This window comes from Lissotriton vulgaris, chromosome 2_1 (assembly GCF_964263255.1).
Source record: "Lissotriton vulgaris chromosome 2_1, aLisVul1.2, whole genome shotgun sequence".
NCBI classification, from domain to species: domain Eukaryota; kingdom Metazoa; phylum Chordata; class Amphibia; order Caudata; family Salamandridae; genus Lissotriton; species Lissotriton vulgaris.
This window is the reverse complement of record NC_141687.1, coordinates 391,808,792-391,818,356: the sequence shown is the minus strand read 5'-3', so window position 1 is coordinate 391,818,356 and position 9,565 is coordinate 391,808,792. Positions and strand designations below refer to the sequence as shown.

The following is a 9,565-nucleotide window of genomic DNA, read 5'->3' as shown; positions in this document are numbered from 1 at the left end:
AACTTCTTTACATGTTTGTTTTGCATGTTTAAAGTATAGTAGCGCACTCCCAATAGCCCTTAATGAAAAGAATGAACTGTAATCAGCCTAAAGATAGCCAAATAATATGTGCGTAATGATGTTTTAATAGCTCATCCTTTGTTTAAATGGGTAACAAATGCATTCAGTCTTATATCAGGTAAAAAGGTTTGATACCCACGGCAAAATTATTGGTGAAAAGGGGTAGCCATGCGTAGCTGAAACAATAATGCCAAGGCATTTTTTGTAGCTGTAATCTCACTTCAGAGATGCACTTGAGGACCCCAGTCCTAAAATCACAATGTTGTAAGCTTAAAAGAAAGGATTATGCTAAATGCTAGGAGCAGGAAGCAACTTCTGAAAGGACACTTTCATTTGATTTGAATTTCAAGCCATCGTCAAAATGATCTCCTTTCCCATTACCACTTCCCACCACACACCAACAATAACCGACGCCACATTCTTTTTTACTGGAACATCAACATCTTGCAGGCTAACCCCCTTTCTCTGACTAGAAGAAGCAACTTTCCAATCATATCTCCACTGACTACGTCATTCTCCATTCCAAACTACTCCCTTCCTCCAATATCACATAAAGGCTCAAAGTCAAACTATTGTATGCTCATAGATCACAACGTCTCAATAACTTTTGACCAGTCTGATAAGTTAACCACTCTACTATAAAACGGAATGACTCCTATTTACAACGTCTTTGCCCCAAAAAATTATCAGCAAACACCATCCATCATATCAAATACACGAGCATTAGATGTAAATAAAGGAGTCATTTTAGAAAAATCTTGATGGAGTCTCTGCATTATGTGACTTAGTTATTTTTTGGGCAAATTGTTTTATGGAGCAGTGCTCCTGTGTGGAAGATTAGGAGGCTGATCCACCTTAATTTGGACTAAAAATGTTTAATTTAAAGTGATAAGCAAATTTGTTAACTTTGCCTCATTTTTGTAAATCCCCTATTTACAACCTCAGCTGCTATAAGGACCCTTCAAGAGCACAGAAACACTGTAGAAAAACGTATACAAAAGCCCAAATCAACAGAGTCATCTTATACATAGACAAGTCCAAACAAATGTTGAAACTGTGCTCTTTCACCACAAAAATAACTTTCGAGGCTACAAAAAAGTCTAAGGTTTTATCAACTGGTTCAAAATATTTTCAGTATAGTGTAGACCTTTTTTTCTGCACCTCCCTGGAAGCTTCCATTCCCATCCTAAGCACTATATTTCAATACAAACAACTTCATTAAAAAAGAAACAAATTCCAGTCACTGTCAACAGGATCCTTTCCTCGTAACATGCAGTTAGTAGCAAGCCAGCATCCATCAAGCAGTCCCACCCTGGCTAAGCACTACAAATTCCAACAGAGAGGAAGGGAAAAAGCAACCTTAAAGTCAGCAGTTCAAAAAAAGAGGTTTGGAATAGAGGTCACTGTCCTCTCCTCACATCACCTCCCCTCACCCTACCCTACAATCCCTTACTTCCTGACCTTTAATCACGGCAGCAGCTATGCAAACAGAGTCTAAAACACAGGTTAATTTCTATAGCACAACACATGATTTTCTAAATCAAAACATTAAATTAACGTATGGCACTAGCTAAGACTGCTTCGTATAATGCTTATTTACGCATAGCGCAGCACACTATAGGAACCCTCGCGAAGTACAAAAATTACCACATCAATTAACTATATGCCAATGTGCATAAATGCCAAGTAGGCCCATAAGCATGTGACATTTAATCTCGGGCCTCAAAGAAATTAAGCAAACTGACATTGTCTCAGGAAACATCAATTAGCTCACGGTAAGAGTCATGTTTCATCACCTTTGACTACCCTACAAGATCCAGAAACCTCGCCAAAGTAAGCACGAACCATCAGATTCACAGCTAACGGTTATGGGTGCTTCTCCACCCAGGCTACTTACCTCAGAACACAAAAAATCCACACCCAAGGAATAATTGAAATTCTTCCCCAATATTAATTATTGGTAACCTCCATATATACTTCATGTGCAAACAGTCCTTTCCTCTTAAAATTACCTGTATGCGAGTAATAATATTAGCGTTACACACACACAGCAATATATATCTTGTAGAAGCAATAAAATATAATAATATGGTCTTGATTAATATTTCTATTGATGGGCTATGTCCCACAAAACAAACTTATGTACACATTTTCTAAAGCAAAAAACACAGGTAGCTTTTAATTATTTCACAAAGGCATCACACTTAGCTGGTTGGGTATCTCTGTCACAATAATGACCTATGACCAATTCTCCTAAACACCTCAGCAATGGTCGGGCATTAGGGTTATATTGATTGTTGCCTACATGTAGAATAGATACTACCACTGCGAGACCACCTTTAAATAGAAGATCTTGATGTAGGGAATAAAGATTTGATGCAATACACATACGATTATTGCATTTTTTAGCCTCCCACTTGCAATAGTTGACTCAAATGAAACTACTCCAAACACGTTAGTAAAAAATAATATGCAAATACATAAGAAAATAAATAAATATTGATAACATGCTCCAAATATTAAACAAAATAATTGGGGTGAGAAAAGAGACTCTTCATTAGACTGCCCATGGACTTACTAAAAAAATATGTTTTTAATTACTTCTATTTACCTCGTTTAGTATACCTTCTTTACCTCGTTTTGTAAGCTTTTGGGCTTTAACTGACTCAGGCAAGTGATACTGCTGCCTAACTTCTTGACATACGGCCAGCTCTTTAACTGTTACAGAAGGCCACCTTGACCTTGAAAAGGTTTAGGCAAGAAATCCTAAAAGCTTGAAGCTTGTACTGGAAAGCCACAACCACAGACCTCCACATGATGGATGGACCACATGGTGTCTTCCTGCAGACATTCTCTTGTTTTACAAGTCCCCAATGGGGGCACCACGGTTTTAAGTGCTCATGGGATAGCTAATATTCTCTGCACCTACAATTTGTGGTTTGACCACTTTTGTGGCATATCCCAAAAGCAATCTACTTGCGCCATAATTGTGCATGAGGGAAGTATTTAATGCACCAGAGAAATATATATTGCAAGGCAGTGCCACAGAAATATATATTGCAAGACAGAGTCACAGAAATATATATTCCAAAGTAGAGCCGCAGAAATATATATTCCAAAGCAGAGCCGCAGAAATATATATTCCAAAGCAGAGCTGCAGAAATATATATTCCAAAGTAGAGCTGCAGAAATATATATTCCAAAGTAGAGCTGCAGAAATATATATTCCAAAGCAGAGCTACAGAAATATATATTCCAAAGTAGAGCTGCAGAAATATATATTCCAAAGCAGAGCTACAGAAATATATATTCCAAAGCAGGGCTGTATGAACTTTATTTGGAAAAAACAGAAACAGATAAGTATGCAGTTGGTACTATTGACTGAACTCAAGACCACAGCATGGACTCAGAGGCCGCATGGCTTGACATGGTCCAAATGGAGACATAACTGTAGACTACACTACTAATTAGTAAAAAAAAAAAAAAAAAAAGGGGGGCACATTGTCCTCAGAACCGTATTCCTGGCACACAATGCGTTGATTCATCCTCCTCATTAAAATGGAGGAAAGGTGTATCACGCGCTGCCCCTGTGGATCTTTGGTTACCCTCACCCAGATGATCCATAGAATTAAAAAGGGTCGTCCTGAAGCACTTGTACACTTACTTCGGACTCTGTGACCATTAAATCGCCATATTTCTTTCAAACCCTCCTCAGCTTCGTTCTGCAAGGCAAAGTAACAGCTCAGAGCCCCTGGAGGTCCAGCCCTTTTTGAGCCTAGCTTGCCACTCATCCTTGATATGTCTCACTGTACACTCAGAGCCACGGACCCTTCCAGAAGTGCCATGATTTCCCTAAAGTCCACTCTATCACCAACTGACGACTTCTACAAGGACACTGCCAGGTGGAGCGGAGTGCCCCCAAGGCTGCTGCAGCTCTTATTCCAGCCACAAGTTCAAGAGCTAAAGAAAAAGTGTTCAGATGTGTACTTAGGTTTGCGGCCAGCCACACACTATAGCAACCACTAGCAGAAAGAGGATAATATAAAAATACAAGTTGGTCAGTTTGTCTAACTGCTTTCCCAACTCTAAACCCTGGCCAGATGTGATGCGTGTATATTTCTCCACAGACGAATACAAGCCAGGTGCTCCGCACAAATGAATGCAGATTGACTGTTTCTCCATTAGTTGAGAGTCAAGGAGCTTCTGAGGGATATTGCTGTGAGACGAGCATCAATTGCGCCAATAAGGCTAAATGGACCTTTGTATCCAAGGAATAATTTGTTGACCTCTACTTGTGGTGTAACTGGAATTCTCAACCTTCTTCATATGTCATTTCTGTAGCTTCTTCAGCCTGAGGTTAGAAAAAGTTTCTTGCGTAGCGTGTGCTGCAACAACAGCGAGTAATGCTCCCTTGGGTCTGAATTGGTGTTTCTCTCATACACTCTGCGGTTGAGCTCAGTGTGGATGTCCAACAGGTGCAGCCGCCTGTAGAAGAGAAAAGGCAGAATAATTGAGGAACAGCACAAATTTACCACCACATGTTTAAAATGCAGACACTCTAAAACAATGCAGTCATCAATACACAATTTCCATAGGTGTGCCCAGATTCTAAGGAGGCTCATCTCAATCTTCAGTAAGAATTATCTGCTTGAAATGTTGCACAAATGGTTTGCCATTTGCTCCGTTCAGCATTTTTACACATGCACTCGAGGAGAACTAGTAATGTACCAAGGTATGCCCGCTCCCACACTAGTGATTTTAGTTTCTCCTTTTTAAAATGTTAAATCAGTTGCTAAATTCATTTCACCAAGACAAACAGCAATACGAAAACAGCAGAGAGTCAAAGACGCGGCCAGCTAGAACCTCAGCTTGAGACCTTTGGCAGATGCACAATTGGCCTCCCGGAGCACGAGAATCACTGTTTGGACACCGCGCCAACCCTATAGCCATCATCCTACAGGGAATGGAGTCCTGATTGCCAGTGAACAAAAAATGATGATGCCATCACAGTAAAAAAAATGCAGGCCATTACTTTAGAGATCACAGATCAGAGCCTGTGAAAAGAGGTGGGGTATCAGCGGTAGGTGCCTACCATTCACCGGCTTCAGCAAGAGCGAAGCACGTTGTCAATAAAGTACAGGATTTGGAGAGTCACTGGATTCAAAAACAAAACTGTGAACTAGGCGAAGGGCTCAAATCTGACAGAACAGAAAAGTTTTGTTAAGAGCCTGCTTTTTTAAAAACTCTTTATTTAACAAAACAACAAAATACAAAGCAGGACAGTTAGTCATTTGACAGTGGTGGGTTACAACATGGGTACACAACACATTCAGTGTTACAGTCCGAGGCATTTTGAACATTTAGTGTCTACCTCTGCGTTTGGTGACTCTTGTGACCTCTACTCCCTCCTGCGCAGCTGAACCATGGGAGACGAGCACATTTCCGGTCCCATTTTTTAGGGCACCCCCTATATTTAAGACGTCTTTCTCCGCTATCATGGCCCTGTCCATGTCAGCCTCCCAACCTCTTATTAGTGGTGGTATCCCCACTCCCCATTTTTGTGCTATGTTCCAATTAGCGAGGGCCCATTCCAGTGAAGCCCATCATTTTTCAGTTTGTGTTAGGTCGGGGGCTTCCCATATATTTAATAGACAGTTTTGGGCTGGGGTTAAGTCACCCCCCCCTACACTTTTCACTTTTGATGTGACCGCTGCCCTGTATGTTTGAACGATTGGACATTCCCACATTGTCTGGAAAAAGGCCCCCTCCTGGGAGCACTCTCGAAGGCAATATGTGTCTGTTCTCCTCCCCATCTTCCTCAGGACTCCCGCTGTTTAGTAGACTCTGTGCAAGGTTTTGAAGAGCCTGCTTCTTGAGGCACATGAAAATCCATCATTCATCTTACAGCCCATGACCTTAACTGACAGCTGAAACCTTTGAAGTCTATGATTCATAGCTGACAGGTAACAAAGTCCTCTGATCTGGTTTGTGCAGTGGAAAACTGGAGGAAACATCAGATTTCTCCAAAAAAGTGATAATGCCTCTTGGGATTTCCTACCAGTGGGTTCTCCTCTGGATTGGCCCATCTTTCTCAAATTGTGAGATTTTCTTTTACCAACTAGTTTTGAATCAGAACCCTGGGTTAAAAAATGCTGTATTTTTGAAAATAATTAGTTGAATATTCAGGAAAATAGCGTGTTCAGTCGGCATTATTTTCCTGACTATTCAACTAATTATTTTCAAAAATACAGAGTGACGCTGTATACTTAATTTCTAGCTATCCAAAAATCGCTTACCGGAAAATTTTTCTCCACATACCAGACTAAAGATTTGATTCAATCAACTGGAAACTCTGCTCCACGTCTCTTGTCGTCCACCTAAATTTGAAAATATCCCCTTTTGAAATTTCAGGGAGTTTCTTTCAGCAATGAAATGTTTCGTCCTGATGATGGTCTACATGAAGACTGCATATTAGACCGAAACGTCGACACCTCCATCATCTCCAAAAGTGTTGCTTTGTCACCAACATACGACCATTGTTTATTAATTATTTTTGGTTGTTTGCTATAGTCACCAGGAGTTGATGTGGTAGCTGTGAACTGAAGAGTCAATGTCATCTATACCTCTGTTCCCAGCTTTTGCTTGAATTTATTTCTGTGTATCTGTCTCCCAAGATGTAAATTTGTTTTCTTATCACTAAATACAAAAATCTTTTCAGAAATATAACTTACTATCTCCGTGTGTTCTTGTTCTCCTTCCTTTGATTGACTCTAGTCAATAACAAAGTGTGATATTCTGTTGATACACTAGAGTGTGTTACATATGTACGACTCATAAGTAAGATTAATTGGCTTTAAAAATAAGTCCCTTGTAGCATATTGTGACTATAAATATACAGAGACCATGCCTACAAGGGTTTATTGGATTTCCCCTGCTTCTAACACGAGTGTTTAACAAGAGTGCATTCTTGACCCTGGGGGACCCCTGAATCTAACCCCAGAATACAAACTCCCACACCTGAATACTTACCTTTGAACCGATAACCCTAGTTTCCTCCTTGGGTTTAACATTGACTGTTTTTCTGTGAAAAGTTTGGAGTTGGAAAATCTATGAACCCCTTTAAAACTGTAACTAAACAACAAAAATGCTTCTACTTATCTGTTTACAGGAAATGTCCCGGTGCAGTATCCAGGTATACTGCACGGTGTAAGAAATGTAATCTGTAAAGTAATCTACTTGACATTCTACTAAAAAGCCAATACAAAGTGTAGGTAAAGTATTTCAAAAGCATTGCATTTCTAGTAGATCTACAGTCATCAAATCAAAGTGCATATACAATTGCAATCCAAACTGTTTCCAAGCTGTATTACTACTGTAAAGTATTTATTGCTTATCTGTGCCAGGCTTGCTTGGTTCTAGAAAATAAAATAACTAAAAGAATATTTGTATACAAAACCAATTGGTCTGAAGTTCAGTCTTTGAGTCTGTGATATCATTTCCTGATTGAGTGTGTACAACAAATGCTTAACACTGCCCTCTGATAAAGCCTTACTGATGGACCACACTACCACAAATAGAGAGTAAGGTGTTAAGTACTTTGACCTCTGCTACCTTTGGGGTTCCACTGGACTCTGTGTAGACTATACCTCACTTTGGTATAGTATATACAGAGCCAGCTTCCTACAGTATTTGGGTATGGAATAGCGGAGTTAGAGTATGAGAGTGAGTCTCGCTCCTGTGTTCTGTCTGACTTGGAGTCTCTAGGGAGTTGAGAGGTGATGCAAACATAAAAAGTGTTGCCATAGTCCAGTCTGCCAGGGATCAGGGTTTCAGTGGTGGATCTCTGAGTGTCCAGTGGGAGCCACCTGCAGACTTTCTTAACCCCTTCCATGCTCATGACGGAACGGTTCCATCATGAGCGTCGGTTGAGCTGTGCTCATGACGGAACCGTTCCGTCATGAGCCCGTTGGCTCATTAGAACCTTCAGCACAGCGCGAAAATTTGCGCCGCACTGAAGGGGTTAAGGAGCTTGAGGCTGTGGAAGCAGGTGAAGGCAACCATGTTGATCTGGTTGGACATCACAATGTCTTGGTTCCTGAGATGAATGGGCTTGATGTTGGCGTTACCTCTGAGGACCACCGGGCTGACTATCAGTGAGAGATGTCTCTTTCGATTAGCACCACTTCCATCTGGTCGTTGTTGTTTAAGGTAGTTGGTTTTCATCCAGTTCACGGCCTTGGATATGTAGCTGATGAAATTTACCTGGGTGTTCAAGGTGTCTTAAGAAAGGGAAAGGATGAGCTAAGGGATGCGGTACCCGTGAGCACAGATGATGTTGCAGAGAGGGTGTTGAACAGCAGAGGCCTTGAGGGATGCTAGAGATCAGGTTTGAGGAAGTGGACAAGTGCAAGGCTAAGCTAACTGGGGGCATCCTGAGAGGAAAGCACTGATCTATCGCTGTGCTGGTCTAGGGAGTCACTTGGTGAGGATAGGGAGGGGAACAGTGTCAAACATGGCCTCGAGGTTGAGTAGGATGAGTGCCACTGTGCCTCTTTTGTCCATTAGTAGACGGATGCACTCAGTGACAGCAACGAGGGTGATCTCAGTGTAGAGGAGAGGTCTGAATCCAGATTCGGAGGGCTCGAGAAGGTGGTTGGGCATTGATACGGTTGGCCATTCAGTTGTTGGTAAGCTTTTCTTGTACTTTGGCTGGGTACGGCACAGATGAGTCTGTGGCTATCCAGTCTCTTCTGGTTCTTTGAGATTTTCTTCAGGAGTGGTGAGATGGTGGAGTGTTTCCAGGGGTCTGGGAATATGGGGTGGGGAGATAGGTGTTGAGGATTGGTGTAAGAGCTGCACATATGACGTTGGGTCCTTTAGTGAAAATGAATAGAGGGCAGTGTTCCGGAGGGGCTCTCAAGTGGCTGTTGGCATCGGTTTGGTGGTTCCCACAGGGGTGATGCCTGGCTAGCAGGCCAGGGCAGTTTCTGGAGTGTTCTTTTCATTGGACTAGAGGATAGCGAGGGTGGAAAGGTCTGGCTGGGGTCCGAAGTTGTTATAGATAGTGATGATTTTGTTAGTAAAGCAGTGGGAGAGCTTGGTGCAGGGTTCCTGCGAGGAAGGGATGGTAGGGAGCTGATCGGAGGGAAATGTAAATCTCTTCACTATGGCAAAGATTTCTTTCGAGAAGTTGGAGATGTTTTGAATCTGTTTGGTGAGTGCTGAGCTTGACTCGCTGGTGGATGACCCAGAGGGATGATCTGTAGGTGTCTATCAGTTTTGTATTCCATGAAGCTCTTCAACTCTTAACCTTGTCTTCCAAATTACTGTCATAGCTAGGACACTTGGGACCCACTGTATTTAAAACTTTTGTTAACTAACTTGTTGCAATCGACGACCAGAAAAGTATTTTACTAACCGATGTATGTCCTATGCTCTAAAACGTATGTTCATAAAATTCCAATCAATCTATTTGTAGAGCGCGCTATTTACACGTGAGGGTGTC

At 41.5% G+C, this 9,565-nt stretch overlaps 1 protein-coding gene across 4 annotated transcripts in view; it reads right to left on the bottom strand.

Annotated features, from left to right (window-relative positions):
• Positions 1–2,209: 2,209 nt before the first annotated feature.
• The window catches only part of CFLAR (CASP8 and FADD like apoptosis regulator), a 462,739-nt gene continuing 455,383 nt past the window's right edge, over positions 2,210–9,565 (bottom strand). For 2 of the 4 annotated variants that reach the window (XR_015308382.1, XR_015308381.1), the window contains exons 10-11: positions 3,356–4,545; positions 2,271–3,298 (exon numbers count right to left, since the gene is read on the bottom strand). Coding sequence is in view for 2 of the 4 variants with exons in the window: in XM_086955240.1 (XP_086811366.1) it covers positions 4,407–4,545 (139 nt within the window). In the remaining 2 variants the exon portion in view is untranslated. Of the gene's footprint in view, positions 4,546–9,565 lie in introns of all 4 variants that reach the window. The other 2 variants (XM_086955240.1, XM_086955239.1) reach the window with 2 other exon arrangements.